Genomic DNA, 17,792 nt, shown 5'->3' on the forward strand with positions numbered 1-17,792 from the left:
CTAAGTCTCGCGAGACTGGCGCGAGCGAGCGAGGCGCCGTTGCTTAGCAACCGAGGTTGGCGTCTCCCGGGGAATCCGATTCCTGCGCCACAAAGATCGTTGCGGAAAGCGGACTGCCTGTGTCCGCTGGGACAGACTTGCTCTCAAACTTTTGTGGGCGCTGCTTCTCGGCGCTGTAGCTTATTTCTGTGGGCTTTTCTTACCGTGTTTGTTCAGAAAGCCCCTGAAGCCTTGCCAAACTCCAGAGCCATGGAGGTAGCAATTCCTAAAGACCTACAACAGGAGGCCAGCCTAGCCAAGAAGCGGTACATGGACCTGTGCAGGCAGGGACAGATCTTCGACGCCAGAAACAGGATCATTGGGGTGAGACACTTGGAACGGGACAGAGAGGAGCCAAGGCTCTGATGGAGCCTTTATTTGAAAGCACCAAGTTTGGCCGGGTGGACTTGGAAATCCTTACCTGCTCAGGAATGGCCCAGCAGGAGCCAGTTCCCCAGGTGACAAATGCCCTGGGTCCAGGAAGTGAGAGACCTTTCACTACTGTGAAAGAGACAGACTTTAAAACACAGAAAATGCAGTGGGATCCACACCAGCACCGACTGGAGCCTGGAGGGGAAACAGAGAGGGCTTCACAGAGGAGTGTTATTTAAACATTGATAAGTGGATATTAGCCCAAATGCTCGAATTACCCTAGATGCACAGAACACATAAAACTCAAGAAGGATGACCAAAATGCGGATGCTTCACTCCTTCTTTAAAAGAGGAACAAGAATACCCTTGGGAGAGAATAGGGAGGCAAAGTTTAGAACAGAGGTTGAAGGAACACCCATTCAGTGCCTGCCCCACATGTGGCCCATACATATACAGCCACCCAATTAGATAAGATGGATGAAGCAAAGAAGTGCAGGCTGACAGGAACCGGATGTAGATCTCTCCTGAGAGACACAGACAGAATATGGCAAATACATAGGCAATGCCAGCAGCAAACCACTGAACTGAGAACGGGACCCCCGTTGAAGGAATCAGAGAAAGGACTGAAAGAGCTTGAAGGGGCTTAAGACCCCATATGAACAACAATGCCAACCAACCAGAGCTTCCACGGACTAAGCCACTACCCAAAGACTATAAGTGGACTGACCCTGGGCTCCAACTGCATAGGTAGCAATGAATAGCCTAGTAAGGGCACCAGTGGAAGGGGAAGCCTTTGGTCCTGCCAAGACTGAACCCCCAGTGAATGGGATTGTTGGGGGGAGGGCGGTAATGGGGGGAGGATGGGGAGGGGAACACCCATAGAGAAGGGGAGGGGGAGGGGGATGTGGGCCTAGAAACCAGGAAAGGGAACAACAATTGAAATGTAAATAAGAAATACCCAATTTAATAAAGATGGAGAAAAACAAACAAACAAACAAAAAAACAATGTTGGGGACGGGGTGGGGTGGGGAGAGTCGTGGCCTACTGAATACCGATAGCTGGCTCTAACCTCTCTTCCCTTTAACATTCCTAGGGAGACACACAAGCCTGGGATGTTCAAGTTCGTAACCAGAAGATAAAAGAAGTAACTGAAAAAGCTAGGGATGAAACCTTTGGTGAGCATTTCTAAAAGGCCCATCTATCTTAGGGCCTCATGTCTTTCTTTTTCCATGATTGAGAAAACCATGGCATCTGCTTTGTGTCTCCTGGGCCCTGGGACTCAGTGGCCTGACTGTTCATGAGTGCACACACAGGAGCCCGTGCACACGCACACACACACACACTCATGCACTCAAGCACACACTCACGCACAGGTGTGAGCACATACACAGAGTTATCATTTTTTTTCGGAGCTGGGGATGGAACCCAGGGCCTTGCGCTTGCTAGGCAAGCGCTCTACCACTGAGCTAAATCCCCAACCCCCAGAGTTATCATTTTTATGGTCTTTCTCCTTTTAAAATTTTGTGATTTCTTGTGCTCAGTTAACTTAATAAGCATATCCTTCCTCTCAAGAAAAAGAAGTTATTGAATTTTAATGTACATCTTAGGAGACATGTTTTAAATAAAGTTAGGATTGTTTTGTGTTTTCTTTAATTTTTTTTCTCTAAAAAGGAAAAGCTTTAAGTACATATGTACCCATTCTCTGCTTCAAAACTTAACACTGGCCTAGGGAGGACAGCTGCTGATATCAAGTGACACTTGCAATGCTGGAGCACGAATGAATGCACACACATATACCCGCTCATGCACATACGTGTTCGATTGCACACTCATACACACGTGGTTATCATTTTCACTGTCTTTCTTTTAAAATTTCACACTTCCTTGTGCTCGGTTAACTAAGTGGGCATTTTCTTCCTGTCAAGAAAAAGCAGCTTTGAGTTTTAAGTTCTGAACCATCTGGGTGATTTACATGGCTCAATTCGTGTCCTAGGTCCTAGATCAAAATTCCTAACAGAATCCAGTCTTCCTTTCTTGGCCAGCAATTTCACCAACTGTTGAACATTTGGCTTTTTTAAAAATACCATAGGGGCTTTTAAATATAAAAAAACTGGACATACAAATTTTTAGAGACAAATGGGCCACCAACTTACGTCTTAAAGCATGATTAGAAAAAGACAGAATCCGTTGTCAGCGGTTAATGTCGGAATAGTTGGACTATGAGGGAAATTGCCATTTTTTTATACTATTATACATTTTCCAAACTTTTCAGCCTTGTTTATTTTGATTTGTAAAGTAATTCAAACACCAACATAACAGACACATGCAGCTGCCACTAGGCCTCTGGTATTCTCCTTTAAGAATTCATTCTGGTGCTTGCTTCAGCAGCACCAATTTAACTAACATTGGAACGATACAGAGATTAGCATGGGCCCTGCACAAGGATGACACGCAAATTCGCGAAGCGTTCCATATTTAAAAAAAAAATTCATTCTGAGAACTGTGTTGTATATAGCACAAGTGCCCCGTTACAATTTCCCCCTTTTTTTTCTTCTACAGAAGTGTGCATTTCCAATGTGTTTATGCTTGTACTGTTTATATAACCACAACAATAAGAACTTGCTTTTATGTATCTTTGTATGTTTTGTGTGTGTGTATGTGTGTGTGTGTGTGTGTGTGTGTGTGTGTGTGTTGTGTGCACATTTGGTATATACAGGTAGCACAGAAGCCACACAGACCAGGCTGGCCTCTGCATCCCACATTCTAGGATTGAAGGTGTACACTACCACACCCAGATTTTTAAAGTTTTTTCTTTTTTGACAAATACTGCTGCAGTGACTGTCCACATGTCCCCTGGGTACATGTCCCCTGTGTACATGTGAGAGGGACCCTGGAGTGGAGTCGGTGGGTCAGATTGCCTTATTAGAAGTGTATAACGTTATGCTTCAACAAGCGGTGCGTGGGACAACCTCAGCCTCATCCCTCACATCACTACTAATGCAGCCATCAGCAACGCTTTAAACTTTCTTCCTGAAGTTCATTAAATGCTCCCCACGAGAGGTTAATGTTTCTTTCTAAGTGCGATGCCCACTTGGGTTTCTTTACAGTGATGCGCCTGTCCTGGCCTAGGCTCATCTTTCAGTTGGTTTTCCTGTGTATTTACGATCCGTTTTTATATGTGTGGATACTGTTCCTTAATGGTTATGGTTTTGGAACCTCGTCTTTAAGTCATGGAAGTTATTTTAAAGTAGATCCATTTTTACCCACCGTGCCTTATATGAATGCTGTGTCTTTGCTAGCTGCCGAAATGAGGCACAATGACAAAGTCATGTGCATAATGCATGACCGGGAACTGAGGCACAGGAAGCAGCTATGTAGAGCTATCAATGACTTCCAGCAGCGTTTTCAGAAGCCAGAAACTCGCCGTGAATTTGATCTTTCTGACCCCCTGGCCCTTAAGAAAGAGCTTCCAGCCCGGGTTTCAGACAATGACATGCGGAACACCATATCAGGCATGCAGAAGTTCATGGGGGAGGATTTAAACTTCCAAGAGAGGAAGAGAATCCAGAAGGAACAGAACCGAGAATGGTCTCTGCAGCAGCACGGGGAATGGGAGCGAGCCCAGGCTGAACACAAACTGGCAGGTAAGGGAAGAGAAGATGAGGTGAGCACAGGAGTCTTGACAGCAAGTCACCGTCTAACTCAGTTTTAGTGGACACTTTTCAAAGCCCTACTAACATTACAAAAGTCAAAACCCTCAACCCTAGGAGTCAGCATCTCCAAGTGCCGCCATGGTACAGGGAACGTGTTCTGAGCATGTTCGTTGTCCTAGTTTGCTTTCTGTTGCTGTGATAAAAAACAGCCTAGCCAAAAGCAACTTGAGAGGAAAGGGTTTATCTAACTAACAGCTCACAGTCCATCACTGAGGGAAGCCAAGGCAGAACTCAACAGCCTGTATGGAAGGTGGATAAAAGTGTAGAAGATCTTGCAAGTCTCCTGGGTGTGGAAATGGAGGTTCTGTTGGGTACTTTGGGAGCCCAGTTATAGACCCAGTGCTAGCAGGTCTCTCTGGACCCAGGGACCTCTGGCTGCAGACATGAAAGAACCTCTCCAGGGGGAATGAAAACGAAAAACAAAAAACCAGCATATTCTGCCTCCATGGAGCGGTCAGCCCCTCCTAGGCAGGCAGTCACAGCAGTATCTGGTCCTCTGGGTGCAACACTAGTGACTGAGTAAGGAAGAGCAAACCTGAACTAAGTGGGAGCCACCACCCTCCCTCCTCAACCGCTTCAGTCTCCTTGCTCAGCCTGGGCTCCTCCAAGCCTCCTTTCTCCCTGGTGGTCTTCCCTCCCTCCCAGCCTCCTCTGTCCACATGTCCTAGAGCTGCTGTGAGCAGCCTGACCCAGGGCTGTCCTGCTCCCCTATCTGAAGTCAGCCTAAGCCTCAGCCTCTTTGATGTACACATTTACTTGGCTCCAAGGCCAGTTCCCTCCCTGGGCTGCTCTGTTGGATCTACTCCTCCTTGAGCTCCCTCCTTGCCCGTCAAACCAGAAACCTGACCTCACTTTCATCTCAACCGTGCCCCTTCTACCTCCTGCATACACTTTGAACCACCCCTACCTGCCACCTTTGCCACCACCGTGAGACAGGCCATGGCACTGACTCACCTGGATGGGCCTCTGCTAATGGCTTTGTAACTGTTACTCCCCTGTCTAATTCACTCTCAACATGACAGGCAGAGTAAGACTTCCCCCAAACTGTCAAGTTGAGTGACCACACCAACCCATGCTCTCATCCCAGCTCAAAACTGTCTCGTGTCTTCACAGGGTGTAGATAAGCTTGAACTCATCGCGCACCATAGGCTCTACGTGCTGGGCCTTTGCCCACCCAGACAACATCGCTCACTCATGGCACTTCAAACGTTTTGGCTTTCATGTTGAGACTCTGTGGTGTCTCTCCCACCTCAGGTCCTTTGCATCTGCCCTGTCCATTTAGTCCTTTGAATCTGAATAAACACGTCCTCCTAGAGAAGCTGGTTCTTGGGCCCCACACTCCAGCCTACATTTTCTCTCCCCCTCCCTTTCCTCTGTGGACTATCACCCTTTGTATATCTGTTTGAGGAGGGTTGTGTGTTTCCAAGTTCCATGTGTGCATCCTGAGCAATATGGGGCTCTTCATCGCCCCCTGGTGCATGCCGACTAACAAATGAAGAAGGAGCTGTGGATGCAGGTACGGCAGAGGCAGGAAAGTCAAGGCAAAAGAGAGGGGCTGGTCCTTTGGGACTGGGGTGTAGCACAGTGTTGGAGAACTTGTCTAGCATGTGTGAGGCTCTGTCCCCAGCACAAGGAAGAGTCTGTGTCCTTTGGTTTGGGAAATATGGAGGAGCCCCTCAAAGCACAAGCACAGAAAGCAGAAGCTATAGGTCAGCACTGTGAGGGCAGGGCTCAGAGGCTAAGCAACAGCTGCTGTTAACAGTGCTAGGCCATGTTTGGAAGCCTGTTCTGGCTACAGGCCGTTCTACTTCACTCCCTTGACCTTCATCCTTCCTTGTCCCCTTCACTGGCCTAACAAAGTTCTGCTACTACTCCACAAGTGTCTGTGACCTGGCGCTCTGCTCTGCCTCTCGGCTGTTTCTGCAGTCTTTTTTCCTGAGTGCTACCACTTCTTGCCTTTGTCAGGCTGCAAATATCTCCTGATAGACTAGAGGCCTGACTAATCTACCTCAGGACTGCTGCAGACATCATCAAATATCTCCTGATAGACTAGAGGCCTGACTAATCTACCTCAGGACTGCTGCAGACATCATCAAATATCTCCTGATAGACTAGAGGCCTGACTAATCTACCTCAGGACTGCTGCAGACATCATCAAATATCTCCTGATAGACTAGAGGCCTAACTAATCTACCTCAGGACTGCTGCAGACATCATCAAATATCCCCTGATAGACTAGAGGCCTGACTAATCTACCTCAGGACTGCTGCAGACGTCATCAGTTCACAACAGACAGCATCAATCCATAGAGATCGCTAGTACTCCTGTTCACAAAGATGTAGGAGCTACACTTAAATCTCCTAGAACCTGTGAGGCGTAAAGTCTCCTCTCCCTCTACTCACTCCCCCTTCTCTCCCATGGTAAGGAATGAGTGAATCACCACACCACTGGGGGTACTTCTAGTCAGCATACACATATGTCTTCTCTCCTGGCAGAACACCTCCACACACAGACGGAACTAAAGTTTGATGAAGCAGCCAGAGACTTGCAGAGGCTGGAAATCACCACCAGGAAGGCAGTCTGCGCAGCAGTGAAAGAGTTCAACAAGAAACAGGTATGACACCCTGAGCTCAGTCTGCGGGGAAGGGCATGCACACAGCAGCTTCCCTGGAGGGGCTCCAGAGTTTTGAGGGGTTCCAAAACCAGACCACTCATGCCACCAGCTCTGACAGGGCTCACCCCATGACAGAGGTAGATGAAATCTGATTTGGCCTGTCCATCAACTAAGAGTGAAACCTATAAAGTTCTCCATGCAAGAGGCTGCAGGACTTGGGGGGGTCACTTTTTAAAACCTTCTGAATGAGGATGGGAACATCTGCCCAGATGAGCAACCCTTCGTCTGGGCTTGTCTCAGTCTTATCGGGCCATAGGCCAGTAATCAGACTAATACACCCTCCTCTTCCCAACCATCCGCTGCCCCATAAGCCTCTTGTCCTCCAGCCCCTCCTGAAGTGACTCCAAGTTTCTTATTCCTTTGGAAACTGCATCCTCCTCTGAGGTTTGTTTTGTTTTGTTTTTGTTGGTTGCTGTTTTGTCTGTTCGTTTCCACATGTGGTACTATGTGATTTACCCCGGCTCTAAACCGATGGTCTTAGGAAGACTTCACATTTACTCTTGATTTTCTTTTTAAATCAAGACAAAGTCTTCCCATGTAGTCCTGGCTGTCCTGGAATTCAGTTTGTGGAGGAGACTGGCCTCCTTGAGTTCAAAGATCTTCATGCCTCTGCCTCCTGAGTACCAAGATTAAAGGCATGAACCACCACTCTGGTTGGCTTAGTCCATACTATTTTAATAAGCATCTGCAGTGATACCCTCAGACGCCACCACTCCCCATTCACATGGACACTTGGGGCAGAATTGTCACAGTGCCTCTGCCTTCACAGCTCCTATTCCTGACTGGTATGAGACTTTGCCATTTAGCCAGGAATATTAAAAGTTAAAGAAAATTCCATGCTGGGCATGATAGTCCACACCTGTGATTCGGACACTCCAAGGAAGGATATGGTTCCTGGCCTTGCTGGGCTACACAGAGAGGCCCTGTCCCAACGAAGAAAAGAACATCTCAGACGGGCTATTGGTTGTCAGCAGGGCAGGCACAGTGGGGACTGCTTATTCTATCAGAAGATGGTGTGATATTAGGGTTTAGCATGCAGGCTTCAGAGCGTAAGTGTAAGGTTCAAGGCGAAGCCCTTCTCTGCAGCCTTAGGCAAGCCCGTAGACACCTGTCTTATCATGTGCAGAGTGAGGGTGAAGGCAACACCCACTTTACCCAAAGGCACGCATTATTGCTCTAGTAAAGCACACCTTAGAAGTCAGTGACTGTTTCCCAGCACAAAACCAATGTCCCCTCCAGCTGTGTGTCCATCCCAGGCTGGCTGAGTCAGGGCAGGTGATGGAGAGGGTCCCAGCAGCACAGAAAGGAAAGGATGTGTTGTTCCCATCCATGTCCTCCAAGAACCCACACAGCCTCCCTTGCTCACATTTTGTAGGGTAGAATAAGCCCATGGTCAGGCACAGTGTCACAGTCAGCATTAGACTATTACACCTGCTATTAAATCTGAGAACCCATGTGGTGTTAGGACAGTTTAGCACATTGTTAGGACTCTGAAGGGTAGCCACGATTTAAGATTTATTTGATTATTTTTATTCTGGGTCATGTGAATGCAGTTACCTTCAAGAGGCCAATTGTCAGATCCTCTGGACTTGGAGTTACAGGAAGCTGGAAGCTGCCTGGTGTGGGTGCTTGAGACTAGGACTTAGGGCCTCTGCTCTTAAACAATAAGCTATCTTTCCAGCCCTGGTGGCTGATACTTTTAACCCTGGCAAGAATTCCCTGTTAACATGTTAGCCTATTTGACAGCCCTACCAAAGAGGCTGACTAATGCCAAATCATTGATGAGCAGTTTTCCGAGGCTATCCAAGTACTAAATGGTAAGTATCTGAATTTGGTCTTGACTGCCACAAAGCCTGTGCTGGGTGACAGGGCAGCTGTCCTCCTGCAAACCCCTGCCTGTAGTGGGTCTGTCTCATGCTGCTTGTAGACTGGCTAAATACTGGCTTCTCGCGATGTAGTTGCCTGCAGACACAATGAGCACATCACATATGCACCAGGAGATGCTCTATGAGCCTTGCTCCCCAGTTTAACTGGTCAATAAAAGGCTAGAGCCTGTGATTGGGCAGTGGAGGGAGGAAGGTGGGATTTAGGATCTAGTGAGGGGGTTGCAGGTAGAGGGAGAGGAGGAAGAAAGAAGACAGAGTGGAGGAGGCTGCCATGAGAGGAGATGGACAGGAGCACATGGCCAGGAGAAACAACAAGTAACAAGGAATTTTTTTTTTTTTTTGGTTCTTTTTTTCGGAGCTGGGGACTGAACCCAGAGCCTTGCGCTTCCTAGGTAAGCGCTCTACCACTGAGCTAAATCCCCAGCCCCAACAAGGAATTTTATAACTGAAAAAATAAGTTAATAGAACTCCAAGCCTGCCCAATCTAGGCTTACAGTTTGTAAATGAAATACCTGGATTGTGTGTCTTTTACATGGACTAGCTAGAATTATAAACCCATTCCACACCCACCTTGTGAGTCCTCTGCCCATTCTTTCTAAGCAGATCGGCTGATGCTGGGAAGTGTCTCCTAATCCATCTGTATCAGTCAGGGTTTTCTAGACAAACAGAACTGACAGAGTGAATGAATATAGCTATAGTTTTACAGGTCATGGGTCAGGCTATTCCAACAATGGCTGACAGAAAGTCCAGAAACCCAGTGGTTGTTATTCAGTCTATGAGGTGGTCACCAGTATACCTCAGAATTCCAAAGAAGTAGGCTCTAACACCAGTGAGTAATGAACTTGCTGGTGAAACTGATGTCAAGAAAAGAGCAAAGTTTCCTTCTCCTGTGTCCTTTATATAGGCTGCCCGCAGGGGTGAGCCCAGATTTAAGGTGGATCTTTGTCTCTGTGTTGTATTGCTGTGAAGAGACACCATGAGCAAAGCAACTCTTATGAAAGAAAGCATTTAAAACATTACAATTTCAGAGGATTATCATGATGGGAGCATGGTGGCATGCATGTTCTGGAGAGGTAGCTGAGAACTTTTCGTCCTGATCCACAGGCGCAGGGAGACAGACACTGGGCCTGGTGTGGACTTTTGAAAGTCCACACATTTTAAAGCTGATCCCCAGCAACGCAATTCTGCTAACAAGGCCACACCTCCTAATCCTTCTAATCCCTTTGGGAGCATTCTTATTCAAACTGCTATAGTCTTCCCACCTCAAATGATCCAATAAAAGTTTCTCACATATGTACCCAGCAGCCTGAGTTTTAGTTAAGTCCAGATATCATCAAATTGACAACCAGGAATAACTGTCACATCATCTCTTGACTGTACAGGGAAATATCTGCAGCCTAGCAAGGGCAGGCGACTCACTGTACAAATCACACAGTCCCTCACCTCCAGGCCTTGAATGGTAAATGGACAGGAACTCATTTGTAACCAGGGCCATGCTGAAACTGTCAGGACTGCTGGGGCAGCAGTGTGCTTCTACTCTTAGATGTCACACTGTATTGTGCACAGGTGTCTAAAGGTTTTAGGGACCATGGATGCACTGCCTAGGGACAAGCCGATGGGCAGTGCCTTGCTTTGACAAGTTGGTATAGAAATCCACAGTTATACACATTGCTGTGGGGAATGACCCAAAGCCCAGCCACTGCCCAGCAGTGCTCTGATAGCTGGGGTCCCCAGCCAGCCTTGACCTGGTAGTCACTCCAGCGTATTCTGACGTCCTTCTCTGCATAGGTTGTGGAGTTGGCAGAAAGGAAGAGGCAAGTGAAACAACAAGAACAAGAGGATAACATGAGCGAGATCACCAACCTGCTGCATGGGGACCTACTCTCTGAGAACCCTCAGCAGGCAGCCAGCAACTTTGGACCTCGCCATGTGATGCTTGACCGCTGGAAGGGCATGAACCGGGAGCAGTTGGAGGAGATCTGGTCAACATGGAAGCAGCAAATCCATGAGAAACTGGTGAGTCCCTCCCAGGCCACAGAGCCACCTCTGCGCCCCTGAGCTACCCACACACTCAGCTTCTGTGTCAGTGCTCACTCTGAGAGCTGCCTCTGCTGCAGGCCGTTTTCACTGTGGTGAGAGATAACAGCCAGAAACTCTGGCCACATATGATGTATCTAGCAAATGTGAGGGAGGAGGGGAAGGTGACTACAGGCCTTTTAGAGGATAGAACTGGTATCTCCAGAGATGGGAAGCTGGGCCAAGGGGCAGGCTGGGAGGATCGGGGAGCTTACAAGTACAACTTTGGACTGCATAATGTCCATTAGGCATCTGTGGGATTAGGTTTGCCTGTTGTCGTAAAAATAATAAAAATAAAAAAGTATTGTGGTCTTTTACCCCACTAGGTCCGCACCGTGGTGCCCAAGATATCTGCTAGATATCTAGGCAGAAACACATCCCAGCCACACACTTTCCTACACTCAAACCCTCACATAAAAGAACACATAACACAATTATTATCTTTGACCTAATTGGTAAGATATAATTGCCCACTTAAACATATAAAGCCCGGTACCATCCATCCCTTAGGAACATTGATAACAACCTGTAAATACACAGAGCAGAATCTTAACATCACCTGCCATGGCTTCTCCCCTCTCTCCTGTCTCCTGTCTCTCCTTTCTCTTCTAGTCTCCTCCTCTTCCTTCAAACTTCTCTTCCGCCCATCCTTCCTTCTCTTCACCTGTACTTTACAAGATCAATGGGGAGAAGGTTCTGGTGAAGTCACCTGATTCCTGAGTCCGTGACTAGGCAGCTGTCCTTGGGGCAGTGGAATTAGCATCAAAATACAGATAACTTCAGGACAAACCACAACATTTGCCTGATATGGCAAAAGAGAAGAAACCCCCAAAGCATCAACTCCAGCATTTTAAGCAAGGTAGAATCTGTCTGTCTGTATTGATCCTCAGAACAGCCTGAGGCTTGAATAGAAGCTCTGTGGCCACTGTGTTCTGCCGTCCTTTGCATCTGGTCCTGCCCTGTGTATAATGGCTGTTTAAATGCCAGCCATCACGTACATGAACAAACTGGGGAGAAGAAAGGTTAACAGTTTTTTTGTTTTTTTAAACATGGAAGCTTCACGAATTTGTGTGTCATCCTTCCGCAGGGGGCATGCTAATCCCCTCTGTATCATTCCAATGTTAGTACATGTGCTGCCGAAGTGAGCACAGAGATTACAGTTTAAAGGAATTTCACAAGATATTTCCAGTCATGTTTTATTAGACAACATTTAGAAAGTTAATCTGATTATAAAGGACAATGGGAAATGTATTGCTAGTCCTTTTCTATCGAGGACAAGAGAATAATGGCTACTGAGGAATTCATATCATGTTCTGCCTACAATTTCCAGATAAAGGGTAGGTGTGGGAAAGCCGAGAGGAGCAGGTGTGTGATCAGGACTCAGACCAAGGTCTCGGCTAGAGCCTTAAGTGTGGGAGTTGTTACAAAGAGTAGCAAGGCAGCAATCCTGGGTGCCATTGTGGGCAAATGCAGACAAGAGGAGAGCCCTGAGGTCTGGGGCTCAGGCATGGTCATCATTTATAAAGCAGGGACCTGTTGAAGCCAGTGGGGGAGGGGTGGGTAGACAGATCCAGAGGGATGTCCTGGAGGGTCAGGGAAGGAAAATGTCCCTGGAGAATAGAGAAGAAACCCCTGCACCAAAGTGACTCCCGGGATGTGGACTGGCCCCTCAACAACCCAGCAGGCAGAAGTGCTGGGGTGAGGAAGGGCAGCCCTGTGACAGGTACATGGTAGGCAGCCCTGTGACAGGTACATGGTAGGCAGCCCTGTGACAGGTATATGGTGGGCAGCCCTGTGACAGGTACATGGTGGGCAGCCCTGTGACAGGTACATGGAGGGCAGTCCTGTGACAGGTACATGGTGGGCAGTCCTGTGACAGGTAAATGGTGGGCAGTCCTGTGACAGGTACATGGTGGGCAGTCCTGTGACAGGTACATGGAGGGCAGCCCTGTGATGTGTACATGGTGGGCAGTCCTGTGACAGGTACATGGAGGGCTGGCCTGAGTGGAGGGAAGAGAACGTAAATGGCAGTCTTTGCCTGTCTATCATACTTCTGTTCAGCGAGACTGTGCAACAAAGTTTGGCCACCTACCCTGAACCTAGCATTTTGGTCCAGTTTTTAATCTACAAGATCTAAAGGCAGGAACACACAAAGGGAAAAGACCACATTAAAATTGTTGCTCAGGCCCTTGTTCTGTGGCTCTTGCTGCTTTGTCTTCCTCATGCTCTCTGAGCCCCAGGTGATCTGGGAAATGGAGCTCATGTTGAAGCAAATGCATCTTATGTAGCTGGCAGGGTACCTTTGAGCAATCTCTTTACAGAGAGGCCTCTGAGATTCCCAGAAGCAAGGCCACTCCTCTCAGGTAGCAGGTAGCTAAATCAGTGTAGGCTGACCTTTGGTCCTGACACGAGGCCATGCTGACTCCCCTCCCGCTCTGGTGTGGATACACATCTTTCCTTCAGCCTGGCCCACCCTGTTGCTTCTCCTGGGAGATTACTGTGGCAAGTCTGCTGAGCTGAGCCCTCTTGGGAGCCACTTCTCCCCCACTGTCCTCTGGAGGACTCCATGCTAGGCAAAGAAGGATCTGGAGTGCATGTCTAGGGCTGAAAGGCAAGTTATCTGGAACTAGGCTATCCCCAACACCCCCAGGGTGACGCTGTTCTCACTGAGTGAGGCTTATGTCTGTATGTTCAGGGATTCTACAAGCAACCCCCACGCTGGACAGCTTGCTGGGGCGGGAGTTGGTGTTGCAAAGCCAGCTGGGAACCCTCCTTTGGACCTGACAGGAATCAGTCTGGCTGGAAGCACTGTGGAAGGCAGGTCCCCACTGTTCCTTCAGGAATGAGAGAGTATTCATGCCATTTGAGGTCAGAAAGCAGCCAAGCCACACAGGAAGAAGGCAGAGTGGGAGAGGTCACCTCCTTTCCCCTTCTTCAAACTTCGGTTTCCCCATCCATAAAAAGAGGCCAGGCTTCCCAGGTGAGCCCCCCAGGCTCCTGGACCTAAGAGAAGGTAGTAAACCCGTGTCTTGCCCGCAGAGGCTTCAGGAGGAAGAGCGCCAGCACAACATGGACTGGGACCTGCGCAGGACCCGGAAGGCTCATGCCAGCCTGCTGCAGGAGCGACAACAGCAGCGTTTGTTGCGGGAACAGCGCAGGGCCTTGGACTGCAGCAACCTCAGCCTGGCCAAGCAGCAGTATTTACAGTGAGTGCCAGGGACCTCAAGTTGGTGCAGAGTAGGTGGGCAGCCCATAGGTCACCGGGTACCTTATGTGCCTGAGTAACACCCGTCACATGGGAAATCAGGGAGGCTTCCTGAAGGAGGCTTCACAGCTGAGCCTGGGGGTCCAATAGTAGCCCACGTTCAGTGTCTCCAGGCCCTTTCACATGTCAGTCAGCTGGGTACAGGCTGAACCCCAAGAGTAGCGCTGGGGTGTGTCCATGCCAGATAAAGTAGCAAGCGAACACCAGGTAAGTGTTTACCACTCAGCTACTCTATCCTTGAGTATTGAAGGGAACCCAGGAATCTGCTCCAACTAGAACCTGTCACCACAGGGTCTGACAGTTGCCATGGCAACCACTGGGGCTTAAAAGGAGCAACACTGGGTTGGGGATTTAGCTCAGTGGTAGAGCGCTTGCCTAGCAAGTGCAAGACCCTGGGTTCGGTCCCCAGCTCCAAAAAAAAGAAAAAAGAAAAAAAAAAAAAGGAGCAGCACTCCTGACCTGACAAGATATAGTCATATTCTGAGACTGGAGAGATGGCTCAGTGGTTAAGAGCACTGACTGCTCTTCCAGAGGTCCTGATTTCAATTCCCAGCAACCACATGGTGGCTCACAACCATCTATAAAGAGATCTGATGCCCTCTAATAAATAAATCTTTAAAAAAAAAAAAGATACGGTCATACTCATGTGGGATGTCCCCATGAGTCACTGATACCGTGAGTCACTGACGGTTTATATATGTATAGGCAGGTGTGTTGCCTACATGAATCCTGTGCACCACTTGCATGAAGTGTCACAAAGGCCAGAAGAGGGCATCAGATCCCCTGAGACTGGAATTGCATACTAATGTGGGCCTCCACGTGGGCGCTGGGAACTGAACCAAGGTTCTCTGCAAGGGCAATTGCTCTTTGTTTTGAGCTCATCCTTAGTGTTGGAACAGATTCTGTAGCGTTTGGATAATCTGCTCATGAGCTTTGCCCCACGTTTGCTCATCTGTTTTCTTTTGTCATTAGGAAAAGACAATTGGATGCAGCCCCCTCAAGTCAACCCACAGAAGACTATTTCTCACAGTTTAATACAAGAAGCCGCTAATGGAAAAGACTCCTCTTGTCTTGTTTACAGTAGTGTGGTCCCCTAGGAGTCACACTCATTCCCAAGTGAATCTACTCCTTGGTCTGAACATCCCCTTATGGGCACGTGCACACTTGGCCTAGCTCTGCTCTGTGGAGGTCTCTAGCACAGCTTTGGGTGCTGAGGACATAGGGCACAGTGAACCATTCTAGAGAGGCTACACTGAGGGCCTGTGTGCTACTCAAGCTCCAAGCTGGCTGCTGAGTCATTTGCCATATCAGCGAACATCATTTCTGCCATAAAGCATCCCTTACTTGGATTCCCACCACAAAGAGGGCCTAATCCCATAACCACTCTCATTGTCTAGTGGGAGAACCTAATTTAAAGGAATACATTTAAATTAGGGCCTTATGGTGATCCCCCACGCCCACCCCTCCCCCCAGAATATCTCAGCACTCAGGATTGAACCCACCAAATCTGGCTTTCAGCTGTTTTATCTCCCAGATCCTATAGCAAAGACCCCAGGCAGCAGTGGCTTCTTGAAAGCATCAGTTTTTATTTCTTGCTGTAAGAAAAGCAAGCTGACCTGGGAGCCCTGCTGGTTGGGGAGGACCCAGTGCCCTCTGCTACTTGCTCAGCCTCTGGTGCCCAATATAGCATCTCCTTTCCTAGTGTCTAGGCCTCTGCTCCAGCCTGCAGCCCTGCATCACATCCTGTCACCAGATCCTGGGCAGTAAGTATTACCTCCCTTCAGGGACATGGTCCTGAGGCACTCATTTCACCTCTACTCCCATCTTTTCTGTCTGGAACTTCCACTAGCAATAGTGTTCCTCCTGGGTCTGGACATCCCCAGAGTAGGACATTCAGACCAAGGAGACCTACACATTTACCCATTACAGATGCATTCTCCAGGAAATAGGCTCCTGCTGAAGCTGCTGGGCTTTCAGGAAGGTCAAACTGTTCTTGAATTGAGGTCAGCAGAGCAGTGTGCACTCAGTGGCTGCCTCTTTTGCCCACAGTTATGAACAGGTTTCCTGGAGGCATGTCCTTTAAAAACTCCCACCTGAACCCAGACTCAGTGGTAGTGACAAAGTGGCTCACGGTGTTTGGTCAACTGCAGGGCCTACAGGCTTCACTTTGGCTCATTCCATACAACCTTGTGTTTTCCTCGGAGACCACCCCTACACCCTGTGAATGGCTCCAGCAACAAGGAAACTAGGCTTCTCTTCTTAGAGCAATGTGGAATCCTATGACACTGACTAAAATGTTGCCACATGGAAACCAAAGACTCTCATCTGAGAAGAGGCCAGGGCCCAGTCCCTTCAGAGGAACCTCTGTGGGCTACACAGTGCCCATCTATATACTTGGGTGGCCCCACTATCAAACCCAGGGCACCCACCTCTAGAACCTAGCCATCATTTCTTCTGATTCTAAGAGTGCATTAAGAGACAAGAATACGGGGTTTGGGGATTTAGCTCAGTGATAGAGCGCTTGCCTAGCAAGTGCAAGGCCCTGGGTTCGGTCCTCAGCTCCGGGGGGTTGGGGAGAAAAAAGAGACAAGAACACAGGCCAGGAAGAAAGCGTGGTGTGGGTGTTTTGGAGAGGGAGCCTTGAAAGCACTACAGCAGACCACAGAGTAGACATTCCTAGTTCTTTACAGTTCCAAGGGTTAGAAGTTTGTGATGAAGATGCCAGGAAGATAATGACACCAGTCATATTGAGATAGGATGTAATGACTTCATGTTAATTGCACTTATAATTACCCTATTTCCAAGAATTTTAGGGTTTTTATTGCTGTGAAGAGACACCAGGACTAAGGCATTTAACTGGAGCTTAAAGTTTCAAAGGTTCAGTCAAATATCATCATGGAGGGATACACAGCAGTATCCAGGCAGACACGATACTGGAAGAGCTGTGAGTTCTATATCTTGATCTGAAGGCAGCCAGGAGGAGACTGTCTTCATAGACAGCTAGGAAGAGGGTCTGGATCACATGGGACAGAGCTTAAGCACTATGTGACCTCAAAACCCACCCCCACAGTGACACACTTCCTCTAACAAGGCCACACCTTCTAATAGTGCCACTACCTGTGGACCAAGCATTCAAACATGAGTCTATGGGGGTCAAACCTATTCTAATCACAAGTAAGGTTACAGTCTGAACTATCGGAAGGCAGAAACACAAGTCATCCCACCACAGAATAAAATGCCTAGGAGCACAGGGGTCTGTCAATGATTCCAACAGGTCTGCGCTGAATGCCATTCTGTTGATGGACAGTAGGCAGCCTGCTGAGGTGGTGGATCCTCCCACTTTTGAGGACTGTGGTGGTTTGAATGAGAATGGCCCCCACAGGCGCATAGGAAGTGGCACTATTACATTACTGGGTGTGGCCTTGTTGGACTGGGCTTGTCATTGTTGGAAGATGTGTCACTGGGGGGTGGGCTTTGGCTTTTCAGAAGGTCAAGCCTGGCCTAGTGACTCACTCTCTTCCTGTTGCCTGCCAATCCGGATATAGACCTCTCGACTCCTTTTCCAGCATTCTGTCTGTCTGCACGCTTCCGTACTTCCCGCTATGATGATAATGGACTAAACCTCTGAACCTATCTATAGGGCCAACCCCAACTAAAAACTTTTCTTTATAAAAGTTGCCAAGGTGTCTCTTCACAGCAAGAGACAATGTAACTGAGATGAGGGAGGTACGGTGAGAACTGGGGCAGTAAGGGGTGGGGTGGGATAT

General features: G+C 48.3%; 1 protein-coding gene and 2 non-coding genes across 4 annotated transcripts; 2 read left to right on the forward strand and 1 right to left on the reverse strand.

Moving 5' to 3' along the window:
• Nucleotides 1-32: 32 nt before the first annotated feature.
• Ribc2 (RIB43A domain with coiled-coils 2) lies at nucleotides 33-15,083 on the forward strand. 2 transcript variants are annotated; one of them, NM_001013949.1, is made up of 7 exons: nucleotides 78-363; nucleotides 1,505-1,586; nucleotides 3,711-4,055; nucleotides 6,620-6,738; nucleotides 10,473-10,700; nucleotides 13,800-13,966; nucleotides 14,998-15,078. In NM_001013949.1, the coding sequence occupies exons 1-7, from the start codon at nucleotides 250-252 to the stop codon at nucleotides 15,074-15,076; spliced, it is 1,134 nt and encodes a 377-aa protein (NP_001013971.2). In that variant the 5' UTR covers nucleotides 78-249; the 3' UTR covers nucleotides 15,077-15,078. The 2 variants fall into 2 exon arrangements, with proteins under 2 accessions (XP_038934779.1, NP_001013971.2); XM_039078851.2 differs by lacking the exon at nucleotides 3,711-4,055 and having other exon boundaries at nucleotides 33-363; nucleotides 14,998-15,083.
• Nucleotides 2,788-2,890, forward strand: LOC120093910 (U6 spliceosomal RNA). The gene has a single exon (XR_005487628.1). It is a non-coding gene; the product is annotated as a U6 spliceosomal RNA (small nuclear RNA).
• On the reverse strand, nucleotides 11,803-11,909 carry LOC120093908 (U6 spliceosomal RNA). The gene has a single exon (XR_005487626.1). It is a non-coding gene; the product is annotated as a U6 spliceosomal RNA (small nuclear RNA).
• Nucleotides 15,084-17,792: the final 2,709 nt, after the last annotated feature.

Source organism: Rattus norvegicus, chromosome 7 (assembly GCF_036323735.1).
Source record: "Rattus norvegicus strain BN/NHsdMcwi chromosome 7, GRCr8, whole genome shotgun sequence".
Classification (NCBI taxonomy): Eukaryota; Metazoa; Chordata; class Mammalia; order Rodentia; family Muridae; genus Rattus; species Rattus norvegicus.

What these genes read in the sequence shown, in the direction of transcription:
- Ribc2 (NM_001013949.1), top strand. Translation starts at nt 250, where the DNA reads ATGGAGGTAGCAATTCCTAAAGACCTACAACAGGAGGCCAGCCTAGCC. An exon ending in AGCTAGGGATGAAACCTTTG is followed by an intron (nt 1,587 to 3,710) that starts GTGAGCATTTCT and finishes TGTCTTTGCTAG; the next exon opens with CTGCCGAAATGAGGCACAAT. An exon ending in GCCAAGCAGCAGTATTTACA is followed by an intron (nt 13,967 to 14,997) that starts GTGAGTGCCAGG and finishes TTTTGTCATTAG; the next exon opens with GAAAAGACAATTGGATGCAG.